At 38.9% G+C, this 27,388-nt stretch overlaps 1 protein-coding gene across 1 annotated transcript; it reads left to right on the forward strand.

Moving 5' to 3' along the window:
• Positions 1-137: 137 nt before the first annotated feature.
• Positions 138-26,860, forward strand: taf2 (TAF2 RNA polymerase II, TATA box binding protein (TBP)-associated factor). The gene is made up of 26 exons (XM_053327139.1): positions 138-179; positions 1,046-1,123; positions 1,979-2,097; positions 2,706-2,847; positions 3,073-3,304; positions 4,299-4,483; positions 4,629-4,742; positions 7,856-7,955; positions 8,890-8,975; positions 9,100-9,235; positions 9,329-9,483; positions 9,680-9,794; positions 9,937-10,046; positions 10,198-10,263; positions 10,683-10,809; positions 11,014-11,139; positions 14,545-14,685; positions 15,302-15,412; positions 16,291-16,484; positions 17,477-17,616; positions 18,077-18,146; positions 18,260-18,369; positions 23,428-23,657; positions 25,303-25,467; positions 25,671-25,773; positions 25,889-26,860. The coding sequence occupies exons 4-26, from the start codon at positions 2,795-2,797 to the stop codon at positions 26,185-26,187; spliced, it is 3,168 nt and encodes a 1,055-aa protein (XP_053183114.1). The 5' UTR covers positions 138-179; positions 1,046-1,123; positions 1,979-2,097; positions 2,706-2,794; the 3' UTR covers positions 26,188-26,860.
• The last annotated feature ends 528 nt before the right edge of the window (positions 26,861-27,388 follow it).

Here is a 27,388-nt window from a genome sequence, read left to right on the forward strand (position 1 = left end):
CGTTCCTAGAGACAATGATGTTAGTCTTACTTCAAGTACCAAACAATGAATGAATGAGAACAGTTAGAAAGTTAACTTCATAGTTCATATTTATATTAACATTGGTATTCTGTCATTGTTTTACGACCCATCAGGTGGTTTGCATCAACAACATCAACTTCCAGAGGAAATCTGTCATTGTGAGTATAGCAGCTGTAGTATGATGAAAACATACATAACAAGGCTGTCGAGTCGAATTTGTCATTTTGTTGTGGTTCGACCAACAACAGCGGTTATTAAAGCAGGTTATCCTATAGGTAGCCAGTGTACCCCTTAATAGCAGTGTTTGTTCACTTATATCATTTAACTAGATGCAGGGTTCCCACGGTCATGAAATACATGGGAACGTTATGAAATGAAAAAAAAAAAAAACAGTTTCCCAGGCCTGGGGATGGTTTGGAATTAGGTGAATGTTTTGGAAACGTTTTTAATTTTAATTAGGGAAGACACGCTCTGATCAAAGATAACGGATATAAGACAGGCTGCATGAACTTGCCCCCCCCCCCCCCACACACACACACACTTTTACCATGTCAAAAATCAGTAGATTTATTTAATATGAATTATGTGATCTGGGCCCAAACGCTTCCTCTAGATGTAATTATTAAATGCACCCATCATTTAGTGAGATCAAAGTGTCAAAATACCTGTTAAAAGGCACCAGAATACAGGAAATGTTCTGGGGGAGGAAGTATATATTATGGAATAGTTATGGAAAAGTTTTGAAAATTCATTGGTAAAAATGTATAGGGACCCTGTAGTTAACTTACTGCATTAAACACCTATTAAACTGTCACATATATTAGACAATTTTGGGTGAACAAATTTGGGATTTGCATCCAGACAATGAAAAACCATCTCAGCAACTGATGACAAATCTAGTCCATGTTTGCTAACTACTTTCTGTCATTTGCATCCTGCAGGGCTATGTTGAGCTGACCATTTTCCCAACAGTGGTCAACCTGAACAGGATCAAGCTAAACAGTAAACAGTGTCGCATCTATAGGGTCCGAGTCAATGACCTGGAAGCCCCATTCATTTACAATGACCCTACACTGGAGGTGTGCCACCATGAGTCCAAGCAGTGAGTACATCAGTCTGTCTGGGTTTTGGGGTGCACATTCTAGTGAAACTTGGAAGTATATTAGTGTAACAGTTGCGCTGGAGTTAGTCATTGTATACAATTTGTCCCATATACTTAAAACTAAGCCTGACTGCATCATTTTAGCTCAGTCAAAACAAAGACTAATACATATTCATGCTTGAATAATTACTATAACTAGATGTATTTACTAGTGTTGTTGTGATTCAGGTTCTCTTCAAACGTTGCTCTTTGTGTGATATGATAAACACTTTGAGTTAAATTGGACGCTATAAGACCTTTCTCTGTATAAACAATATATATAATATCATCAGTTCAATTTATTAGTTTAATTTGTTAACTACTTGATTCATTGCCATAAGCAAAAATGCATTCTTGTATCTCTATATTTATTTCAAATGTTCTTTGAGTCAGTTTAAACAGGAAATATACTGTATTACAACTCACAGTTAGTATACAGTTGTGTAAAAAGATGTACTTGTGTTTAAAGGGGCCATATTATACTCCTTTTCCACAAGTTAACACAGTTCCATGGGGTATAAGGAAATGTATTTGACATACTTTGTTCAAAATACCACAAGGATCAAGCACCACAACAGCCTTATCTTACGTTTAGAGTAAGTTTGATTGTGGCAGTGAGTTGTGGGTAAGAAACTTGATATTATCATTGTTATTATTAGTATTATAATATTTACTAATCCATAGTTTATATCCTTACCATAACTTTCTAACATTTCTCTAGGAACTGATGATAGTTCATCATGATTGCCTGTCAACTTTAATCATATTGTGGCGCTTTGATTATACTGTGGTAATGTTATATGTGTGTCCATGTAGGAGGAATCTGAACTACTTCTCCAGTGCCTACACAGCAGCAGTGAGTGCTGTGGACCCTGATGCAGGACACGGGGAGCTCGTCATCAAAGTTCCCTCTGAACTCTGGAAACAAGGAGATGGTGAGAAGTTAAAACTATGAAGCCCACTGACAATTACTGGATTTCTGTTGCAGTTAACTGATAATCATATTAGAAAGTTTCAAATAAATTGCATTACTATATTGTCAATGTAGAAGATTCAAGTTATTTTTCCAACCAACATCACTCATCATCCACTATCCTTTTAAAGTTCGGTGTCACTAAATCGTTTATAAGCAGTATATATATACATGTAATAAATGGTTTATAGAATACTATTATGTAGTAGTAAGCAATTATACATGTTTTTATTCTTTTTTTGACAGAATAGTAAAACACAGCTGTAATAATATAAACTAAAATGTGTAAAATATAATCAGGAGAAGATATATTGCCTTGGAAAAATTGTACATAAATAAATACTCATAATTCCCCTATAGCTCAACATTATAGTATTTTAACTATAAACAGTACATGAGCTGTTAAAGGAAGTTTTACTGTTAAACACACAATTCCTTAACTTCTTGATGGCTCCAATTGTATTGTCACATGACTCACCAAGGACTACTCAGAGGATCTTCATGTTATCTATAGAAACTCAACTGAGATTCTAAATGATTCATTAAAGTTTCTTTGTTTTCTGTCCCCAGATTTGAAAGTTTTAAAGGTGTACATAGAATTTTCTCTGGACCAGCGAAAAGGGGCTCTCCACTTTGTTGTACCAGATATAGAGGGCAGTATGGCAGAGAGAGGAGCTCACGTGTTCTCCTTTGGGTACCAGAACTCCACCAGGTATTAAAACATGTGTTTACAGAAACCCAGATTTATTATCAGACGATAATCCATTATTTGTAACTGTCCCAACATGTAAAATTGTAGTAAAAAGGCTGACATCTGTCACTAGGTGGATTTGTCCATTACCTGTGTTCTTGTGCAGACTCACTAGCCTCCAAATTATAGTACTAGTCATCACATTCATTTCTGTTTTTGGTCCACGCTTTAAACCCTCCTCTCCAGATTCTGGTTCCCCTGTGTGGACTCCTACTCAGAGTTGTGCACGTGGAAGCTGGAGTTCACCGTGGACGCTTCCATGGTGGCGGTGTCTTGCGGCGATCTGGTCGAGACCATTTACACACACGACATGAGGAAGAAGACATACCACTATGTTCTCCCCATCCCCACCGCGGCCCCCAACATCTCCCTGGCTGTGGGGCCCTTCGAAATCCTCGTAGACCCCTACATGCATGAGGTGGGTTTGTTGATGCGTGGGTCAGAGGTCAGATTTGGTTTTGAGATTTCTCAAGGAAGGTTTCACATTGGAGGCAAGACAACAGATGCAGAGTTTTGCTTCAGAGACAAACTTATTAGGCGGAAATTGAGTGACATGGATTGATTAATAGCAGCCAGGCAGTCATGGAAGGTACCAATATTACCTGGATTATTAGTTTCTGTTGCAGTTGTTTTACTCATGGTTAATGCCTTGTTTAGACAAACAAAGATTTTGTTCATATTTAGAGACTTCAGTGGTATTTGCTTTACTACTTGCTTTTAGAAAGTCAAAGCACTATTCAAATGTGGTTACAGTTTTCAGTAACACACTCAACAAGTAAGAAAAACCAAAAGAAACAATACTGATACTGAACACTTTTGGCAGTTTAGTCACAGTACTGTCACAGTGTGCCACAGCTTTAGTGGAAGTCTGTATCAGTCACTTCAGTCACTGCAAAGTCTTGTATAAAAACCTTTTAGAGTTACAAAGAGGTCACAGACTCAGTCACTAGAATGTTTGTTTTTCTAAGTTTTTTGAGTTTTACTGGTAGTTTGTTTTTTACTGCAGGTGAATTGTAATATTGTGGTTCTGTTTTTTTTGTCTGCCCTTGTATTTCCTACTAATGGCCACTAGATGTCCCTAAACACAAAGTGGCAGTGTTCAGGTCAGGTTTACTTCACTGGCAAATGTCCTTCAAATGGATAAAACAGTTATTATAAATGATATTAAGACACTGTCAAATAAACAATCTCTATTGTATGAATTGTGTGAATTATATAAGATAGCAGTGGACACCACATCCATGCAAGTCTTTCTGACATTTGATAGACTAAACAGTTCAAAAGGAATTCTCAATGGATAAACCACTAATAAAAATAATAATCATATATAAATAAGATATTAAAACAAAAATAAAAAACCCTCATTCCTAATGAATAACAATCACATTGATGTTTGCTCTGCTTTCTCCTAGGTGACCCATTTCTGCCTGCCACAGCTGCTGCCTCTGCTCAAACACTCCATGTCTTATCTTCATGAGATTTTTGAGTTCTACGAGGAGATCCTCACATGCCGCTACCCTTATGCTTGCTTCAAGACCGTGTTTGTGGACGAGGCCTACGTACAAGTGGCCTCCTACGCTTCCATGAGCATCTTCAGGTAAACATGAGATGGCGTGTATTTTCAGTGAAGGATAGGGTTGATATGAATACATAAATTCCACATAAATAAATAGACAGTCACGGAACGCTTGCTGTATGTATTTTCAATGTGACTTTACAGTGTGTGTTTTATTGTGTTTCAGCACCAACCTGCTCCACAGTGCTATGATCATAGACCAGACCCCACAGACACGCAGCTGTCTGGCCCAGGCCTTGGCTCAGCAGTTCTTTGGTTGTTTCATCTCCAGGATGTCATGGTGAGACTCAACACTTTGTAGTGTAGCAAAGTCCAGCCTAATATGTGAAGCAGGGGTCTAGATAAAGCTGTTTACTACTGCTGTCAGAAACTAATGTTTTCAGGCCAGCATTCAGTCTAGTGAACAAAGCTCACAGTGAACATGGACAGAATATCAATCAATCACACTTTATTTGTATAACACTTTTCATACATAGCAATGTAGCACAAAGTGCTTCACATAATAAAAGCACAAAAACATTCAAACCCCCAACACACACACTGTCTACACACACCCTGATCCACGCACAAACAATAAATGACTATGTTATAAATAATAACTCAATAAAAACAGGTACTGCTCTAATGAATCTGCAATGAGGAAACAACAGAGGTATGATACAAATGTAAAAAATCAGAATAGCCAAATAAAATAAATACAAGATAATAAGAGATTCATAAAATATAAAAGATAAAAAATAATTAAATAAAGTGAGTAAAAGTTAGAGGTGGGGTAGGAAAATAAAGGTAATTTATATTTGAATTTGAATCACTCAACTTGAATAATTAAAAAAAAAACAGAATCTGACCATAATTTGAAATTGAGTTCATTCCTCTGGAACTGAATTCCAATATGATGAAATGGAATTTGTTTGCTCCGAAACTGAAAATTCACTTCAAAGCGAATAAATTAGATTACAAATGATGCTATTCAGATTACATTTTTTTGATTGCAATTATTTCAAGCTAAAACAACACAAATACAAATGATTCAAGTTCAGTTTTTTTAATGCGGTTATTCAAATTGACTGATTCAAATTCAAATATAAACAATTCCAGTTTCATCAGCAACAATGGAGAGAGAGACAGAAAGTTGAACTGAAACAGAACCAAGAAATCATGTAATGTAATTGGCAGACTCTTGTAAGCCATAGCAGCTTCTCATTATAAGAGAAAGTGCCATATATCACAGCGTATAGTAAGATCACAACTGCAAGCATAGCGTTACTTTCTTGACCGTGCATGTCTGAAACCAGCTTTGAGTTAAGCACAGTATCATGGAAAGAGGTGATACGAGTTCAGCCAGGATCAGACTGCAGTGCCCCAGTGTCCAGATGTTTATGTAATGGAAAAGTGCTGTCATTATTGTTTGGAAGCGTACTCGCATAACCTACAAACCACTTTGGATGGAGCCCAGACTGTCAGCAATTCCCCCCGCTGCATTCTGGTCTTTGTGAGAAGTGTGGTAACATTTAGCCCTCAGACCTTTTCATATAAGGCAGGTGTTGAGAGATTTACAACAGGACTAAGCTATTTTGTCAGTGTTAGGAGTCAGAAGTCAGGCCAACACTGGCCTTGAATGACTGTTTTTGCCAACATGATGGATCGCCGTGTTACTGCTTGGCAACTTAGCCAGCACGGTTGATGCGTGTGAGAGATCGAGGGAGTGATTCACAGGGGATTGCTCGTGTTAAGAAGCCCATCAGCAGGACTTTAAGACATGCTCGTGCTGCTAGGTCTGCGGGAGAGAAACGCGTGGGTGTCTTTTCTTCACCTCCTCCTCATCCTCTGTTCATTTCTTTTCTTCCTCCTTCTCCTCTCTGACCTCTAAACGCACATCAGATGTGGGGCCACGGGTTTGCTTATGTTGTTGAGCTGCTTGGCCGTTGTGTAAGAAAAGACCCCAAGAAAGTCAGATCTCTTTGATTTCTAGCAAAGCGCGGCACTGCCTGCTAGCAATTAATCAGCGTGGGGGTTAACTGGGGCCTATAATTGAAAACAGGCCACACTCAGTAGCCTGTCAGATATATATAAAAGAAAAGGCACACAAAAAACATCAAATCTATAAAATAGTTGTTTACTGTGTGAATGTCTGCTGTATATCATACTGTGTTTTAGAAGATTTTGCACTTTACCCAGGCAGAACATGGGGCTTGCTTTTCTAAAGTTTTTAATTGTCTGGGAGATCATGAAAGACATTAAAGTCAAAACTTTACCACAGTTTTCAGTTATCAATCATTTGTTCCATACACAGATTATCTAGGCAAACAGTGGATCAAATCTTTAAACAAAGTTTTTTTTGCTCTTCTAAATGTTGATTAAAGCAAATACACAGATGAAATCATCTTTACTTCATGAGCCAGAGTGGATTCAGTTCAGCGTCAAGCAGTGAAACCACCAAGGTTGAATCAGTAATCACTTTTTCACAAGCTAGTAAATCCAGGCTGATACATTGCTGTTACGAGGTGTGTTTACCATGCCAAGTTTCTTCCAGGGTAAAACTCAGTATTATACAGTAATAAAACAACACAAGTGTGGTCTCAAGTGCTTTAAAAGGGCTTTCCACACTGAAGGTGCTCAAAACAGTGTGGGCAACAAAAATAGTTGATAAGGTCAAACTTAAAGGATTTTCATCATCAGACTGTCAGGTTACCTGCACATGACTGGATAAGAGAGGAGAGGAACAATAAGCAGTTATATTTATTCTAGCCTAATTTGAAGTAGTGCCATAAATCATATGCTAAAATGAGGCTCTGTGAAAGTCTGATGATTGGTGGTCTGAAGTTAATATACATAAAATCTGTTATTCATTTGCTGCTGATCATTCTGTAGAGCTTGTACATACACCATGAATCATGTAGGGAACGAAACTAATTCCTGAGGTTTCGTAAGCTTAGACTGTAGCGACATGATAAAACACTATGATATGATACGGTACATTAAAGTATGGTAGAATACGGTACGATATGATACAATATTATACAGTATAATACGATACAATACGATATGATATGGTATGATATGATGCATACGGTATAATAAGGTTACGATATAATACGATACAATATGATATACAATATGAAACACTCAGTATAAGACGCAGTATAAGGTACGATAAAATACAATATGTTACAAAATGATACGATACAATATAATAAGATACGATATGATACGATGAGGTATGATAAGGTAAGATATGATACACTACAATACAATATGATATGATACATACAATATGATAGGATACTATATATGATACGAAATGATACAATATGGTGCAGTATGATACAGTACGATATGATATGACATGATACAATACAATATGATGCAATATGGTGATATGTTGTTCTACAGGGCCGATGAGTGGGTGTTGAAGGGAATCTCAGGCTACATCTACGGCCTCTACCTGAAAAAAACCTTCGGAGTCAATGCGTACCGGCACTGGATCAAAGAGGTAAGAGCACGATTGAGAGCTACTGTTAATCCTGTCATTACATTTTAAGGAAACTGGTTAGAAAAGGTGGTAATAGCTGCCCAACTCCTGCAGTGCAGTAATGAGGATTAATTTTCTCACTGTTTGTCTCTACTTTCCAAACTTGTAAAAACTCAGCAGATTTTCTTTTGTAACATCTTTGATGTAATGTGTTGCTGATTCATTTGTGCAAAGCTAACTTATAACATAATTGATCAGTCAACCAACAAACCGAATGTATCCTGATGCATCTCATCTTGTTATCTATGTAGTTAGCAGATGTTGGTTTAAACAGCCAGCTCACTTGTTGAATACGTGGGCTGTGTGATGATTTTGACTGAAGCTTAATGAGCCTGCTGTTTCATAAAGATCTAATAATGTCTTCTGATGTTAGAGGAGGCGCTCTTTATTTCATACAAGGCGGCTCAACTACAAAACACAGCAGGAAACATTTCACAGATAAGTTTCACTGATGATAAACTGAAGTTTTCCATTCAGTGAATAATGAGGGAAACATTTGAGCTAGTACAATGATAAAAACTATTTCAGATTGGTGGCACTAAGCTTTTCTTACAAATGATTTTCAAGCAGGAATGACCCCATTAGATGTTTTCCCTTTTTATTGTTTTTATATATTGAATCATGGTCAATAGAAAACATTTTTTTAATTAATTGGCATTACTTTGTAGAAATCTGTTTTCACTTTGACATTAAAGAGTTTTTTGTTGTTGTTGTAAATTCTCTCTTAAAAAAGACTATATTGACCGTGATTCAATTTATAAAGGCAAAATAAAAGGAAAGAAGGCGTTATAGGCATTGTATTTAGACATTTCTTCTATGAAACTGAATTGAGAATAATTCAATTTTTCCCTGAGCTTTTATAAATGTTGCTTCATTTTATTATGTTGTTTCCCAGGAGCTAGACAAGATTGTGGATTATGAACTAAAGATGGGAGGAGTTCTGCTACACCCAACCTTCAGTGGAGGCAAAGAGAAGGACAAGTAATAGATTTCACCTCAATTTGAATGCTCATGTATCACAGTGATTCAGTTTTCATGTTTGAAGTGAAATTAATGGGTCGTTTGCTGCATCACACTGACCAAGCTTCTTCTTTTTTTTCTTCAGTCCAACTCCCCACCTTCACTTTTCCATCAAGCACCCTCACACATTGTCCTGGGAGTACTACAAGATGTTCCAGTGTAAAGCCCACCTGGTGATGAGGCTGATAGAAAACAGGATCAGCATGGAGTTCATGTTGCAGGTGAGGATTTGGTACCTTCTGTCTCTCTCAACTTCACAGCAAAACACTGGTGTAGTCTTCATTTTAATGCTTTGTTGTGATGCCTTCCTTCAGGTGTTCAACAAGCTCCTGAGTCTGGCCAGCACAGCCTCATCTCAGAAGTACCAGAGTCACATGTGGAGTCAGATGCTTCTGTCTACTCACGCTTTCCTCAAATCCATCTCCAACGTCTCCGGCAAAGACATCGGCCCTCTCATCAAACAATGGGTGTATCCTTTTCACAGACTGGAGCAGGACGATTAGTGCTTAGTCATGTCAAGCCTTCATTTACCTTTTTTTCACTTCAATATTATCTGTAACTGTAACTTCCAAACATCACATATCAGTTGTGTCATTTGGTTTATATTTCTTGCAACTGTTCATGGTTCATAAGCAGATTTTATTGACTTAACTTTTCGTACCCAGAGACCAGAGTTCTGTAGTGAAATTCTTCGGGAGTTTTGCCTTCAACAGGAAGAGGAACGTGCTCGAGCTGGAGATCCGTCAGGACTACACATCATCTGGAACTCAAAAATATGTGGTGAGCATTTAGATACAGTACGTGGAATTATTTTTTTATCTGTCTGTGATTAACTCAGTGATGCGGTAAATCCCACGTGTGAAAAGGAATGGAGGTACGATTACACATGTAATCAAAAATTCATGTATATTTTTCTCTGCAGGGTCCCATCAAGGTGACGGTGCAGGAGCTGGACGGGTCCTTCAACCACACGCTGCAGATAGAGGAGAACAGCCTCAAACATGACATCCCCTGTCACTCAAAGAGCAGGAGGTACTTTATCTACTGTAGCAAAAAGAGACACAAGTGTACTGCTGTTCTAGTGAAACACTACTGTCAATGACAAATGGTTTTAAAAAATCATGTTACTCTTTTAGTGTTTGGTTGACTTAATACTGATTGTTCTGTTGTTTTTTCCCCTCAGAAACAAGAAAAAGAAGATCCCTCTGATGAACGGAGAGGAAGTTGACATGGATTTATCAGCCATGGAGTAAGACATCACTACATCATTACACATAATATATTGCATGGAGCTGGTCAGGATGCCTCCTGGACACCTCCCACTAGAGGTGTTCTGGACACGTCCAACTGGTAGGAGACTTCAGGGTAGACCCAAAACACACAGGAGAGATTATATATCTTTCCTGTCCTGAAAACACCTTGGGATCCCCCAGGAGGAGCTGGGGGTGTGTTGCTGGGGAGAATGGTGTCTGGTTTTCTTTGTGTAGGATAAGCGACAGAAAATAGATGGATGAGTGTTGTCGTTTTCAGGAAGCTCGATTACATTTAAGTCATAGTTTTTGAAAGATGCTTGACATTTCTGAAATAAACAGTGCTCTCATCTCCTCCACGTATCATATGTTCAAAATTAAATGAGAGTCTCTTCCCCGTCTCTTCTCTCCTCTGCAGTGCTGATTCTCCTCTCCTCTGGATCCGAATTGACCCAGACATGTCCATCCTGAGGAAGGTGGAGTTTGAGCAGGCTGATTTCATGTGGCAGTACCAGCTGCGCTATGAGAGGGACGTGGTTGCACAGGTGGGATAATGTAGCAGCAGGAGTGCACTTCTCTACATCGGCCTTTTGTTTTTGCATTTGTAAATGGTTAAAGTAAGTGGTTTTCAGAGATGTTCCCTTGTTGTTGTTGTTGTAGTTGTTTGTGGTTTTGTACCTATAAGTAAGTAACTACATTCATAATATGAGCTTCCAGCTTGATGAACGTGTACTTTATGTCTCTGCTAGGAGGAGGCAATATCAGCATTGGAGAAGTTCCCCACTCCTGCCTCCAGACTGGCTCTGACTGACATCCTAGAGCAAGAACAGTGTTTCTACAGAGTCCGAATGCAAGCCTGCTTCTGTTTGGCCAAGGTATGTGTGTGTGTGTGTTTGTGAGTGTGTGTGAGTGTGTGTGTCGGTATTGAAGCAACACAGCATATGTACAACAGAGGAGTATACTCCTGACCCATAATAAAAGTCACCAAACAACTCTGGAGTCTGTAATATGGACATACGCTTAATCTAAGTATCAGTCACCACAGGTGTTACTGCAGCTTTATTTTACTGGACTTCAGCTGCTTCCACATATTGCAAAGATAATCAATTTTTTAATCAGGGGGGGCCCAAACGATATATCGGTCAGCCGATATTATCAGCTGATATTGACCTATCACTGATATGTCGGTATCAGTGAATATGTTTGCTATGTGCTTTTTAAAAATTGTTTTAAAGTTACATAGGCAGCATTTTTTTTTGATGATTCTCTTTATTGGAAGGATTTACACAGGTAACAACATACCAGTACAACATGACAGAAGACTTCCAACCCAACATTTTCCCCCATTTTTTCCCTCCCACAATCCCAACCCACTCAAAAATGAACAATTCTAAGTCCGATGACTTGTAAACATTTCAGAGTGCGTACAGGTGCATGAGTAAGGGAGATACAGTAGACAAGCAAATGAAATTAAAAAACAAATAAACAAACAAACAAAAAACAACAAGAACAAAAAGACAAACCATAATAATAAATAAAATAAATAAAATTCAAATAAGTAGGGGGGGCTCAGTCATCACAATCAGCATAGGCAGCATTTTATGTATATTTGACTCTTTTCTTAATTCAAGTTCAATATATGCATATTGGATTGATCTTTAAAATTCATAGCTAATTCTAATTTTTACAATTAATTCCCAGAGGCATTTACTGTTTTAGTGCACTGATATCATTTCACACAATCAAGTTTAATGTTAAACTATAAAATATCATACATTACATAACATTTGAGGGATCATTTCAAAAAAATGTGTTCATCTATATATTCTGTACATATAATATTATCGGCCAATATTTCGATATCAGAATTTTTTTACTCCCTAATATCGGCATCAGCCCCAAAAATCCAGTATCAGCTGGGCTCTAGTGTCAGGGACGAGAGTCACCCACTGAGGATTTTTTATTGAGCAGAATACCTGGCACAGAATACAGAGGCTGATGGTGAGTAAAGTCAGTAAAAAACACCCAGTGAAGGGATGTGAACCCTTTTTGTTTTTTAAAGGTAAGTACCAACCAACTCCTCCTCCAGTCCTCCAAAATAAATATCCAACATTTCATTGTGGTGTTCTGTTTCTGTCAGCTCCTCTTGATGTCCAGTCACCATGATAATTTAAAGTGAAAGATAAATAAAACACTTGAGTTTAGTTGTTTATACATATCACTTGGCACTATTTGCTAAGGAATAAATTAGCCTAATGTCCGACAAAGCAAACAACTGTAACTCGTCAACTGAAGCGCTCCGTGCTTCCAGATGGTCAAAACCTGGTGATGTAAGGATTCATCAAAATGTGTCAAAGGTCATGAAAATGGAGTTTAGATAGAAGTTGAGTGTTGCCATCACTGTTTAAATTTGCTTTGGAAGTAATTAGCTTCAAAATGGCAATACATAAAGTTACAGCGCAGAGGAAAAACAATAAGGGATGGAGGAGAGAGAGGAGGTGGCTGGGTAAAGATGGAGTGAGAGGGGAGTCATGCGGATGGATTAGTAGATGAAAGAAAATGGGGGGGAGAGAAAGGAAGGCCTTAAGGGAGTTAGATGAATGAACATTTGGGAGGTCTGGATGAATGAAACAGTGGTTCAGTTTGTAGCTTCACAGTAAGGCTTTGAAACTAGCATGATTTGAATTTAACAATAATTAGACACCAAACTTGTTTTCATTTTTAATGTAAAATGAAAACGTTCCCTTATTTTCAAATGATTTATCTCACCCATCTTCCCTCATCTCTATTCTCTTTATAGTTGATAGAAAACAAATCTTCAATTAATAGAATATAGTGAAAAGGCCTTTCAGTATAAAAGCAACATATTAGATCCCAGCCAGCGAGGCCACCCACCAGTTTAACCCTCGCTGCACTTAAACTCAGTTGACTGAATAATCCTATTCTGTGGCTGCAGGAAATTCTCTATTCTCTGGATTTGCTCTATTCCAACTGGAACCCCACTGGATTTCCGCCATTTGCGCTCCACCTGAACCAATATTTTCACAACATGATAAACTGAGTGGAGGTTGAAATGGCAGCACTTCACCTCTTTCATTAAGTTGCTGTGTTTGGCCACAGAACCCCCAACAGACTCCTGTAGTAATGGCCTTCGGTATATAGTCCTCACACACAGATTGACATACAAGCTCATACACAGAGACACACACACACTCTCAAAAAAACACACATAAACACACACACACACACACACACACACGCAAGACTTGCAAACCCACATTGACCACAAGATGAAATATGACAGACTTTAACCCTCAGATGGACTTGGCTGCATTATGATTGGTTGGATTGTATTTAACTTGCTTGTTATTGATAGAAAATGTGGAAAGGAAGAAGGAATAGCCCTGGGGCAGGTAATCACAGGGTGGGGGGGGGGGGGGGGTAAAGAATGCATAAAAACTGACGGAATGCACACACACACTAAAAAACATGAATGAGAACACACACACACACACACACACACACACACACACACACATATATACAAAAACATTCCAGCGTGCACGCCCCCCCCCCCCCCCCCCCCCCTTTATTGACCTTACCAAACGACAACATCCTGTGTCAGTGACCCTTGGCCCTATATTACCACATTAACATGTATTCCCCCCAATATCCTGTTGGAACCCAGAGACCGCTGGAGCCACCGCTCTTCATACCTGCGGAAACCTCGTGTGCTGCTCGTGTATACATTTGAATTTTTTACTCCGTAGTTCCAATTCTCACCGCAAAATTATAACGGACAGAAAGGTCATTGTTATACAAGCTACAACATTCCTGACTCGTCATTTCTTTTGTGCCGTGTGGTATTTCTCATGCTACTATAAGTTGTGAGAGCTCAGCTTCCACTTCTCTGTATATTTTACATTGCAGGAATCTTTAATATTATATTTTTCAGACTTGTTATTTAAGTGTGATGACAGCTGACAGATGTTGTAAAAATTGTGCTTTTTTTATACTTACTATACTATATACTATACTGTACTATACTATATTATAGTATACTATTAATGGTCGTCATTTCATTTTATGCATCTTGTACATGTAATATAAGCTACATAGTGATGACAAGTAATGTGATTGGCATTTAGTTAAAGTAAATCAATAATAAAAGCAAAGTTGATTTTTTTCATTATTGTTCTTTAGGTTTTTTCTTTTTCTATGAATTTATAAAGATCACAATATACTGTAACAAACGGTGCTCTTTTGTTCTAACCTCGCAGATCGCCAACTCCATGGTGAGCACGTGGCAGGGCCCGCCAGCCATGAAATCCCTGTTCACCAGAATGTTCTGCTGCAAGAGCTGCCCTAACATCGTCAAGACCAACAACTTCATCAACTTCCAGAGCTACTTCCTGCAAAAGGTACATGAGATAAACAAAAAGCACCGGTAGAGACACACAGTTTAACGTGTACTAGGTCTTCAAAACGTCCTTTTTAGTTTATATCTTGGGTCCAAATTTTGAAAACCAAATTTAAGGGATCCTCATCAAATGTAGGGTAGGTTAGGTGTAGTAGTACAGTACAGCATAGTATATAGTACCTCCCACTTATTTAGAGTGGGAGGTACTGAGAGCTGTGGTGTTGTGCAGTCTATTTACAGAAAAAAGGAATAAAGGCAAAGAAATTGTCATTTTTTAAAACTTCCTAATATCTATTGTATTAAAAAATCAATTATCTGACAGTCATCTATTACACTCAAGCACATTGTGAAAGAAAGAAGTCTGTAAAATAGTTTCTTTTAGTAATATTGTTTGTTTGTTGTATTGTTTTTCTGGCATAGACTTCTTTATTTGACAGTAGAGAGACAGGAGATTGTGGGAGAGAGAGGGGGTGTGACATGCAGAAAGGTGCGCTGGCCGGGACTCCGCTGCGTATGTGGCATGTGCTCTTACCCACTCGACCACCTGCGTGCCTTAGTCATATTGTTATGATCATTTTATATCATGACCTCTGTTTTGTCTTTGTTTTCCATGTCAGACAATGCCGGTTGCCATGGCGTTACTCCGAGACGTGCAGAACCTCTGTCCCAGAGATGTCCTCAACTTCATCCTCGACCTCATCAAGTACAACGACAACAGAAAAAACAAAGTAAACACTCATTTTCACTTTAACGTAGTGACTATAGACAAAATCCAGGAAATACATATTAAGGAAATATCTTTATATTTTTAATGAATTTTATATACAGTTGCAACATGAATGTGAATGGTTAAAGGCATTTTTAAAACACAAAGGGCCTGATTTACTAAAAGTTTGCGTGTCTAAAAACCGATCTAACGTGGTGCACAAAGGCTTGTGTCTTTCAACTGTGTAAGATAATACACACTGTCCATTTAATATGAATATGTAATAACCCAGTGAGCAAAATACAGGGAGGAGAAAATGCAAATATGTTATTTAGCACACGCATTGTGATTTACCAAACTCTAATGTCATTTTGCTGACAGTAACTGCACCTATAAATAATACCTTTTGAAGGGCAGGTAGGTTTGAAGGCTGTTACTGTGGAGAGGAGGAGACAGAATACACACAGAACGGAATATTTTTGGAGTGGAATATTTGTGGTTTTACTAACAGCATTGACTTTCTCACAAATACTCTCCCATATGTCTGTTTTCCTAGTAATATTTTATTTTGTTCTAACTCATTATACTTGTTAACCCACTAGAACCTGATCACATTTCATTTTTGTGCTTGCGGGATTTCTGCTCGTCCAAGCTCTCCATTAAGACATTTAAATACTGCTGTCTGCACCTGTTGCTCCTGTTTTCATTTACACAGTTATTGTTAGTAGATCACAAAACGTCCGCAAACGAAGCACACAATCTACTGTGCAGGCAATTTAGCACCCTTTATTTGGGATCTACTAAATCAGTCCCAAAAAAGGCCATTTGATTAGATTTTGTCATTATACAGATCTGGATTTGAATATGTCTTGCCTACCTATCCTCTTTCCTCTCTTCCAGTTTTCAGATAACTACTACCGTGCAGATCTGATCGAAGCACTGACCAACTCTCTGACTCCGGCCATCAGCATCAGCAATGAAGTGCGGACGGTCGACAACTTGAACGGCGACGTGCGACTCATCTTAGAGGAGATCACCCGATTCCTAAACATGGAGAAACTGCTGCCCAGCTTCAGAAACACCATCACTGTCAGGTAGAGAATCAAAGTCATTCTCAACAAAATAGAACTTTTTGATATATTGCTTTAAAATGTGGAAATAACATTTAGTTGTTTTAACATCCGTCTCTATTTTCCATTTAATCTGTACATGTTTACCTTTTGATCTTATCTTTAATCATAAGCGGCTACTAATTCTTTAACATCATGATAGATGCTGCCACAATAATTGGACAAGAAAATAAGAATACACTTCAATACAATGTATGGCTCAACACAAGTTTCACAGAATACTGTTGTAATAGTAATAATTATCCTAAATACTTATTTCAATCCATATAACATATGTATATACATTCCATTATAAGTGTGAAAGACTATTTAATATGAGTAGACAAGGCAAGGCAAATGTATTAGTACAGCACATTTCAACATCAAGGCAAAGGGCTTTACATAAAATATAAAATGCATCAAAACAGAATATAAAAGCAACACATGGCAAAATAAAAAGACGTAAACACAGTTAAAAGTGTTAAATTGAAAACTGAATTAGGCTAAAATAGAGTAAGACTGATAAAGCAGGAGAATAAAATGGGACATTTCTTAATAAGGGAAAAGTCTTGTTTTTAATTTCTGTTAAGCTTTTAGATATGAAAGATACATTTCAATGATACAATAGATAGACAATAGAAAGATACAATAGATTTTCTTTTCTTACTAGGAGATTAAAAAATAACTTAACCTCTGGCATACAGTATTCATCTCCTTGTTTATATTATTTATGTCAGCTCAGCATGGAGCTCACAACATAACTTTTGGGCTTGCTTATGCACAATATATTCATCTACCACTGATAGTGTAGTATACGAAATTAAAAAACACTTCATTTGTTTTTTGGAAAGAAGCACAGCATTTGATAAGTAAACTGCATGTTAGCAAACTTAATACCTTCTACAAATCATCTGTTTTCATTTGTTTCACACACAACTGGAATATCCCTCATTTTTCATCCTCCTCCTTCTCTCCAGCTGTCTGAAAGCCATTCGTCAGCTTCAGAAGAACGGTCACATTCCCAGCGACCCGTCACTCTTCAAGTCCTACGCAGAGTACGGACACTTTGTTGATGTTCGTGTCGCTGCGCTGAAGGCTCTGGTGGACTACACTAGAGGTAAGACTTTAAACACAAATATTCTAGCTGTTGTTAGTGTTTTAGTTTCATCATGAAACAGATTATCCAGCTCACAAGTCCCTGGAGGTCAGTTTCAGTACAGTTGCTTATTTGTATTTCAGTCAGTGTTTATACTAAAGGTTGGGAAAGCCAGTTAAGGTAGCTCCTATTTGAGTGCATTCATGGTGTGTGTGTGTAAGATATTGTTACTGTTACTAACCCTTTTTATAGTTGTTTAGAGAATAACACCACTTTAAACACATCTCAACCCAGATTTTATGTCCACACACATCTTAAAAGTACAAAGAAACCCAGAAATACATGGTAGTTTCATGTGGTTCTCTGCTTGCTGACATGGCGCCATATCCATAGTTAAGATGAGGATGTTTCTCACAGTAAGATGTGTGTTTTCTTTCTTTCTTTCTCTCTTTCTTGTGTTCATGATGTCTTTTTATTCCAGTTGAAAGGAGTTCAGGAGAGCTGCAGTGGCTGCTAGACATGGTTCACAATGACCCAGTTCATTACGTCAGGTCAGCACCCATCATTCAACACACATTCATACATTACACTTTCACAAAAAGGCTTAATGTCGATTAGAATATTTCCCATAAGTTGTTATTGATTCATTGTGTGTTCCAATCAGGCACAAGATCCTGGGTATGCTCTGTAAGAATCCTCCTTTCACCAAGAATACAGAATCAGCTCTGTGCAACGAAGCTCTGGTCGACCAGCTCTGGAAGCTCATGAACTCAGGTGAGATGCACTCATGTACGCATACACACTGTAAGGCTGCACTGCTGTGTCATCAGCTTTGGGGATATTGTATAACTGAATATTGGATTCAAAATGCATCAAATGATCAATAGATTCTGGCCAGTTTCTCTTCTGGCTTTTTCATTCAAGGATATATTACAGCTTAGTTTTCCCTCTACTCTGATGATGTAGCATAGGACCACAAATGGGCTGATCAGACCACATTACCCATATGAAAGTTCAGTTAATGCATCTTGCAGTCTTACTTAAAAAAAAGCAATTCTAAAGCAGATAGTTTATTACAGGGCTGATATTGTGGAAAACAAGAGAAATGATCTATAGTATGGGTTAGAGTGATGGTGGGCCCTCCTGTGCTGTGAAATTACTCATTTCTAACTCCTAGGTTATTTGGAATTTTGAAATTCGCTGTTCAAGCTACTGGTTTGAGGCTGAATCTGTTACTATGTCACCCCAACAGTCAAATATGCAGGAAGCTTTATCACCAGGCCAACACTGCTCAGCACAGTGCTGAGTGCATGCATGACTTCTGTTGTTTGGTTTGCATTTCAGCCAGATGACGAGTAAAGCAGGACACTGGATGTGTGCTAAAGCTAAGCTAGCGACCTCACGCTACTTTATTAGGAAACTTACACAATATCTTACTGCCCTGAAACACCTTTTTGAAATCTCTGGGCTGGGATTAAAGGCGGGCCACACCTCGGGCCAGATGGGGTGTGGGGGTGAGCTCGAGCCACGCTCCTCACATGCACTGTGTTAACCTGTTAACATGGGCGCTGAAATGAAATAAAATAAATGACAACCTTAGACTATAAAAACTAGATTTCTCATACTTCAATCACTACTGGTATTTATTGGTATCAGGTAACATAACATAAGCTAGCTCTGACCACTTACTGCTGAACAGTTTTCACAAAGGAAAGCTACATCACAACTTACTGGTTAATGGGTGTTGGTCTATCGAAAGCAAAATAAACCAAAACTGACATCCATAGTATTAACATTAGCAAAGCCTAATTACAGTTACCGTCCTCTTCCGCTTATCTGGGGTCGGGTCACGGGGGCAGCAGCCAAAGCAGGGAAGCCCAGACTCCCCTGCTTAGGCTAATTGGATTTTTAAATCTTATTTGTGATATTGCATGTACAACTGAGAAACGACTGAGAAACTGTTTTCTGGTAATTTGAGAAACTCATAGAGTTGTGATGTGCCAGGTTCTTTTGGCATATCTGCCACTCAACTTTTTAGATAGATAGATAAATAGATAGATTTTATTTGTAATTCAGAATATACACTATACAGTGCACATCCAAACCTTTTAGTCCTGTCTAAAACAGACTGTATTTATAAACATGAGTCCAAAAAGGTCAAATACCAGATCTTTAAACAACCTACACAGTGCATGTAACAGAACTAAACATGTTTATTTGGTCTCATTTGGAACAAAGTTCATATAAATGTGTTCCTCTGTGTGGAGGAGGCTGCAGAGACCTCAAAATGTTTGTAGGTCACCTTAAAAGAAGCTAAATCATCCTCCTGGGAGATGTTGTTTTCTGTCTATCAAAGCCACCACAGCCTTTTCACAATGCCACTAAAGAGCTCTAAAGCATAATATCTTTCCCAACAGGAGCCAGTCTCAATTTACCAGTTCTCTTCTGGTTACACTGTGGTTTCAGACTTGTGAGGAGATGTTTGTCTGAATGTCTGCTAAAACTAGATTTTGTTGTGTTATGGAGTTGATTTAAAGTTATTTCCCAGCAGTATATTTGAAGCATCATAGTGACATGGAAGTTTGGAACCACCAGTGCTCCTCCGCCAGGTGACTTCAGGCCTGTACAGTGTGATAGTTTTGATCATATATGCTATTAAAAATGATTGCATGTGAACAAAACTATGTATTTTACTTGTAAAACTTTGATTGTGTTTATAGTAATGTAACAAGTGTAGTTGTTGACTCAAGTACTTCACCTTTTCCCCTGTCTCTTCTGTGCTCCACTGAGCTCCGTGTGTGACAGCAAAACCCAGCAGAGACTCTGTTCATTTATGTTATTTACCTCATTAATGTGCATTAAGCAGTAAAGACACCCTAAATGACTTTCCTTAAACCTGCAATTTTGGATCTTTTCCACAAAATATTTGACAATTATTTATTATTTTATTATTAGTTTTTATACAGGGTGTACAGGGACCTTCATAGTTTTTCCACACATGCTTATTCAATTTGTATGTTTCATGCCTTTACAGTCAGGACAGAATCCGACACGCTACTGTTTTCCCTCTGACCCATCAATAAATACATTTAGTCATCTGAGATCTGTTATCATCTCTTGATAAAACGAGGTGTTAACAGATCACTTTCTGTTTTTCATATGAACCAAAGGTGAGAGAATTAGTTTCCCCTTCCACATCTGTTTGACTGGACGGACTTCTGTCAGAGCTCCCTGACTGAAAGGTTCTCTGTAACCCTCTTCAGTAGATCCCAAAGGGGCTTTGACTTAACTTAAAAGGAATCAGAGCTGGTTCTGTCTTAAATTATTGTATTTTCAAATAGATAATGCAACACTCATGTGTCTCAGTCAGCTGCTCTCCAGACATTGGTTGCTCTGTTCCAATAGGAAAAAAAGGGACAAAACCTAGCAGTTCATAAAGTCAAGTTAAAGTTGCTGCTTGATATCATCCAAGATCTCTGCCCCTTTTCTTTTTACCCATTTTCTCCATTCTTTTATAAATCATTTTTTCAAAATAGTCTTTGTTTACTTCCAGTTTCAGTTGTTTACATTCATGCATGTGTCTACATATTCATTTCCTGTGCAGCCACATGTACTGTGTGTTTGTGCAGCTTGACAGAACATGCTCTACAACTGCAGCACAGGTTCTGTTGTAGGTCAAATAATGATCATTTTTATTATGGATTATTCTGTCTTTTTTCCTCTTCACTTATTCTGTAAAATGTCAACAATGTAGAAAGATGCTCATCAAAATTCCCAGAGTTAGGTGATGTCTTCAATGTTTAACTACTGATTTGTCCTGAAGCTTTAGCTAACACACGCTGTTTAACACACTGTCACGTTTATCATAGCTTCCATGATACAGAATCAGCATTAATGGGAGGGAAATGCCGTTCTCCATAGATTTTGGCTGATAGACATTTGACATCTTAGTAGTAGTAGTAAAGTGCTGATTCATTTACATGTGTAATATGGGGCAGCTTTATGCACTGGTGTATTTAAAAAGAGAGGTGATATATTTATATGTCTTACTTAAAGTGTGGGTGGACGTAATGTAAAAGAGCAGCTCTAAACACACAGCTATGGCAGAAATGCCCTCCAGATTTTGGTGCATCCTCCTCATTGGTTAGTTGTATACCAGGTCCTTGAAAACCGTCTCAACCATTTGGTGAGGCTGCTGTTGGCTCTACTGTACTTGTTTATTGTCGGTGGTGTGATCTCAGACAGCACTGTATTATATCAGGAAAGGTAAAAAGTGCCACATTCTTCATATTGGGTTCATTTCTGTGTTTCACATGAAATATTTGACTCCCTGCCTTTTTCCTTCATTATCATCTCGCTGCTTCTACCCGCCATGAAGTGAAAAAGGTTAAGGTTTGCTTTTTCGGTGCCGTGCGTCTGCCACGTACAAGCTTTGCCTTCTATTGTGTCCTCGGGTTTCATTATTTCTTTCTCTTCCAGGGGGTCCTATGTGTCTTTCAGGCTTGCCAGCCAGCCAATAACGTTTCAGTCTGCCAATCCAAATACACGGCAGCTTAAAACCCAAATACAAGTATATATGTTCACAGTTTCATATTCCTGCAGACCGCTCACTTCTCATTGCAACATGTTATTTAATTTATTGACTCGCAGGCATGAAGGATGAACAAAAACACTGATGATGGTTATTTCCAGTGAGCTTTGTTGTTTGTCGGTGGGTCAGTGTGGGTGGCTGCTGGACAGCCTCACTGTACTGCCAGATCAAATACAAAGTAACCTTAAATACTATGTTATGAAGAAATGTTGGTTGTTTCATTCAAACCCCCCCCCCTCAAAACCCACAGCTCCCTCCTATGTGTTAAACCCACACACACTCACACAGGATGATGTTACACTAACTGAAGGTCAGTGCTTTAAGAACACAAACTCAGAGCACTTTATTCTGCTGTTAGAGCCCAAAAACCACAGCCCACCCCCTCATGTTAGGATTTACATTGTCTTCTTCAGCCATATTTGGAGTTAAATTCACTCACTTATACTAATGCATGTAGCTCTCATGTCATTGTCCTTTATTGTCTCTTTCTCTTTACCTCTTATCATCTTTCCTTTCACTGCCTCCTCACCTCTCACTTACCCCTTGACCCTAGGGGACGGCTGTGGCTCAAGAGGTAGAGCGGTCATCCACTAATAGGAAGATCAGTAGTTTGATTCCCGGCTCCTCCAGTCCACATGTTGATGTGTCCTTGGGCAACATACTTACTAACCCCAAATCGCTCCCAATGGCTGTGCCAATGGTGAATGAATGTGTGTGAATGTTAGTTTCCTCCTGATGGGCAGGTCGGCACCCTGCGTGGGAGCATCTGCCATCAGTGTGTAAATGTGTATGTGAATGGGTGAATGTGACATGTAGTGTAAAAAGTGCTTTGAGGGGTCATTTATCATTTACATTGACATCCCCACTTTTCCGTCCCTCAACATCAGGTTGTACTCGAGACAAACTAGTTCATACAAGGTGTTTCTGGTTTTGTTCTCATTTGCATACACAGGAAGTAGAGTGCCTGTCTGATTGTCCGGTTGGACAAAGCCCTGCCGATTCTGACATTGGACAGGTGAATGTGGAGGGAGTTTCAGATGATGTTTGATGATCTGAAAAGTATTTATTTTGAAGTATATGGATGCTTTTACTCTCTCTTCTTCTCACTTCTTTCTCTAACTTCATCCAACTCATCTGGTTTGTTATGCAGGTTTCATCTCACTCTTCTCCTTGTCGACAGAATGAAACGTTTCTATTTTGATCTAACCTGCTTTATTTTGTCCTACTGTCCGTCTTCTCAGGTACCTCCCACGACTGGCGGCTACGCTGCGACGCTGTGAACCTCTACCACACATTGTTTGGTCTGACCCGTCCTTCCTGCCTGCCCCTGCCTGAACTGGGCCTGGTGCTGAACCTGAAGGAGAAGAAAGCTGTCCTGAACCCCACAATCAAGCCCGAGCTGGGGGTCCCTGCCATCATGGACACACCAGCCAGCATAGGCATCCATGGTGTCGGAATGAGCTACACTACTGTAAGTACTGTGACATTCCACTGTGGGGACAGTCAGTCTGTAGGATTTAATCTCTCTCTCTCTCTTTTTTTTTTTTTTTTTTTTTAAATATTGTTATTTTGACCATAAATTTGTGTAATTGTGTGTCATTTCAGCCAACACACACACACACACACACACACACACACACACACACTGGTTAAGAGTGAACTACAGCAAACAACAACTCAAGTTTCATGGGTTTTTATGCCAGTGGTGATGTCAGTGGGGAGCAGCTTGGTGGTCTTCCTCTGCTTCTGTTTAATGTTACTGATTTATTAATGCTACATTTTCAGTTGGCACACAAATAACAACGACATCATGAAAACTGTATTATCTTAAGTTGAATCTGTGTAATTATGGGTGCTACAGTACAGTGCTGCCAGCAGTATTTGGTTGTACCTCATTCCCATTGCGTCATAGTTGTACCCTTATTAAATGTTAACAGCACAATTCGAGCGCTAATAGCTATTACAAAATATCTGTGACAGCTAGTTGAATTGAATCAGTGTGATCTTAGTTGACCGGTCAACCATTAGTAACTGTTCTGGAACTTTCTGGTTTATCACACAATGAGCCTCATGCAGCAACATAGCCTTAAATTTCAGTCAAGTTAACTCCAGATGCATCAACTGTTCCCAACCAACCAAATTAGCTTTTACTCAGGTGTGCTGAATGATGAATGCCATGTGATCTTAAATTGGAGGTGTGTGGCTGATTTGTTATTGGTAGAGGTATTAGGTAACACCCACTATACACTATATTAGCGCAGGTGTTTTGTCGTGTGTAAATACTCTGGCACATGTCCAGTCATCAGAGAGATGTCCAGGAAGAAGAAGAAGAACTTTAACAGTAATGATATGGACGTACTGTTAAATAAACTTCAACTTATTATAGGCCTAAAAGTATTCCTTTAGCCCACAAGTTTAATATTCTTATTAGTGTAATTACTTATAACATAATATTTCTTTTATAATATGATATTCATGCATTTCCTCAAATTCAAAATGATGTTTTCTTGCATTGAACCAACAATTGTTGGTCTATTAAAACGAGATCTTGGGACAAGTGCTCGTAAAATCTTCTATTACATGGATAGATTGCTCAGGTCAGTACCATACAGACCATGAGTGAGTAAATAAATAAATAAAACACTGCAATACAAAATCCTATTCTAAAAAGACAAACATGATTCTAATACTTGCGAGAAGAGCAAACACTTCATTGGTGAGTCCCAGAAATCAATAAGTACTAACAAAATAAGCACAAATCATAGATATGAATGAAATGAAGAGGGAACTTGCTGATATATGGCTTCTTGAATGAGGAACAATGTTCCTAATCAGCTGGAGTTTCAGTTGCTGTGGATATCTTGTCCTTTGTTTGCTTAAGAGCTCTTAATTTAAAAACAAAAAACAAACTTAAATTAAAAATTCAAACGAGGTAATTTTGACCTTAGAAACAGCAGGTAACAAAACAAATCTCAGTCAGAAGAACTCAGAGGAAGATCACCTGACATAATCAAAAAAGCTCAACCAAACAGCTGCTAATGAACATTATTATTAAGAATGGTTACCCTCTCCACTACACACAGTCTACAAGTGACTTTTTGTTTGTTCTCTTCCAGGTGGATGAAGAGCCAGATCCTATTTCATTAGGTGTGTGCGGAGTGGGCCAGCCCCCTCAAGGCCTCAAGAGAAAGGCCGACACCCCACTGGGCTCCCCTCCAGAGCCGGGCCAGATACTGCAGCAACAGGATGACGACGGAAGTAGAGGCCGCTACAAGATCAGGGTAACCCTGTTCTGTCCTGACTTCACTTTGTTTTTGTTTCTGCTCTACTGCTGCTTCACTCCGCTCTGCCCTGTTATTCTCAGCATGTTTGTTTTCATAGTTTTATACCTGCTGAAATGTTGAGAGACTCCAAATAGGAATATTTTGTTAAATCTGCTTTTATTTTGAAATTTTAAAAAACATGTATTTCTGGTTTGTTGTAGTTCAACACAATGGAAGAGGAAGATATTGATATGGAGACAGTTCATGATAGTCAGGCCTTCATTCACCATCATCTCAACCTGCTGGAGAGACCCTCTACACCAGGTAAACACACACACACACACACACACACACACACACACACACTCTATACATCTACATCATCACAAGAAAGAAATAAAGACAGCCCCACACTCATTCGATCCTCCTCTCCCTCCAGGTAAAGAGCCTCCGTCAGTAGAACAGGCCATACTCTCCATGCCCGCCACGCCCGTTCCGTCCTTCTCCAAAGAGACCACCTCCTCCTCGTCCAAGCACGGGGGCGAGCACGGCCACCACCATCACCACCACCACCACGAGCACAAGAAGAAGAAGAAGAAGCACAAGCACAAACACAAGCACAAGCACAAACACGAGAGCAAGGACAAAGAGAAGGACAGAGAGAGGGATAACTCACACGCTTACAGCAACAGCCCGGCCAGCGGCAGGTCACTGCGCTCGCCATCGCTGTCCGACTAAACATCTGGAGAGGGACGTTTGCTTTCCCAGCTGCTGCGGGTTCAGTCAGGGTTAACTGAAGTAGCAGGCTTGCATCTCTGTGAGTACTGAGGCAGAAATAGAAAGGAAAATATGTTTAGTTTGAATGTTCTAACTAGACAGAAAGTTAAAGAAAAGGATGCTGTGTGAGTGTTGTAATCCTCAGATAAACAGCAGCACTGAGTCATCTGCTCCAGAGAGGAAACACGGAATCCCGAACTGAGGCTTCAGTGTCATCGAGGCGAACCCCTCCAGAAGAGTCCTTGTGTTCAACAGGCCCGGCAGCAGCTCCAGGACCTTTTTTAGTACTGCTTCCAGGCCGTCTGAGGCATGCAACCACACACACCTCTCTCCAAAAACAGTCAAACACAGCCTCAGCCTCATCCCCACAGCTCAATACCAACATTCAGTTGAGTGGCTCCTGACAGGAAACATGAGTGATTGTGGTGTGGGTTTAAACCATTCTGTCTGGATGAAGCCTCTGGTGTCTCTAACATTCTGTAAAATGACCTTCCTCTGTTTGCTCACACGTGGAAATGAAACAGAGGAATTTCCCCATACTGTACAAACTCCGACTCAAGTAATACTAGGATGTGTTTTTTTTCTACTTTTTGTTTCTCCAACTGTCATCATTGATTAAAGATGCTTTTCTATTCATGGATGTTTTAACTAGCCTTAATCCAGCAACACAGTGGAATTTATGACCTGGTTTACTCTGGCACCGTTTCATAGGTTTAATTACATGGTTTTAAACAACGAAAAGGTTCTATTTTCCCCCATTTAGATAACCAGAACAGAATCAGCACTGTGGTTCAAAGGGGTTACAGTGGTTTCACAAATGTTCAGGGGATCCAGTCCTGTCATGGCAGAGAAGTGCAGAGGAAAGAGAGGTAACAGTTGAAAACTGAGTCAGATAATTGAAGATGCAACATAATTTTTGATAAAAATATTTTCTACTTTTTACCTTGTGTGTACGATTTGTTGGTTTAAATGTTGAAATATATTGAATAAAATTTTGTTTAAAAAATTGTACAGAAGGAAAAATGCATTAATACCTTAAGTTTGAGCCACATAGAAGATATCTAATTATTTCCCATGTGTCTATTGCTATTTGTCCCATAACCCATTTAACTCTATTTTTACACCAGTTACTAACCAGACTCTCAAACTTTAATAAGACACT

Source organism: Scomber japonicus, chromosome 10 (assembly GCF_027409825.1).
Source record: "Scomber japonicus isolate fScoJap1 chromosome 10, fScoJap1.pri, whole genome shotgun sequence".
NCBI classification, from domain to species: Eukaryota; Metazoa; Chordata; class Actinopteri; order Scombriformes; family Scombridae; genus Scomber; species Scomber japonicus.

What these genes read in the sequence shown, in the direction of transcription:
- taf2 (XM_053327139.1), top strand. Translation starts at nt 2,795, where the DNA reads ATGGCAGAGAGAGGAGCTCACGTGTTCTCCTTTGGGTACCAGAACTCC. An exon ending in ACGACAACAGAAAAAACAAA is followed by an intron (nt 15,413 to 16,290) that starts GTAAACACTCAT and finishes CCTCTCTTCCAG; the next exon opens with TTTTCAGATAACTACTACCG. An exon ending in GACCCAGTTCATTACGTCAG is followed by an intron (nt 18,147 to 18,259) that starts GTCAGCACCCAT and finishes TGTTCCAATCAG; the next exon opens with GCACAAGATCCTGGGTATGC.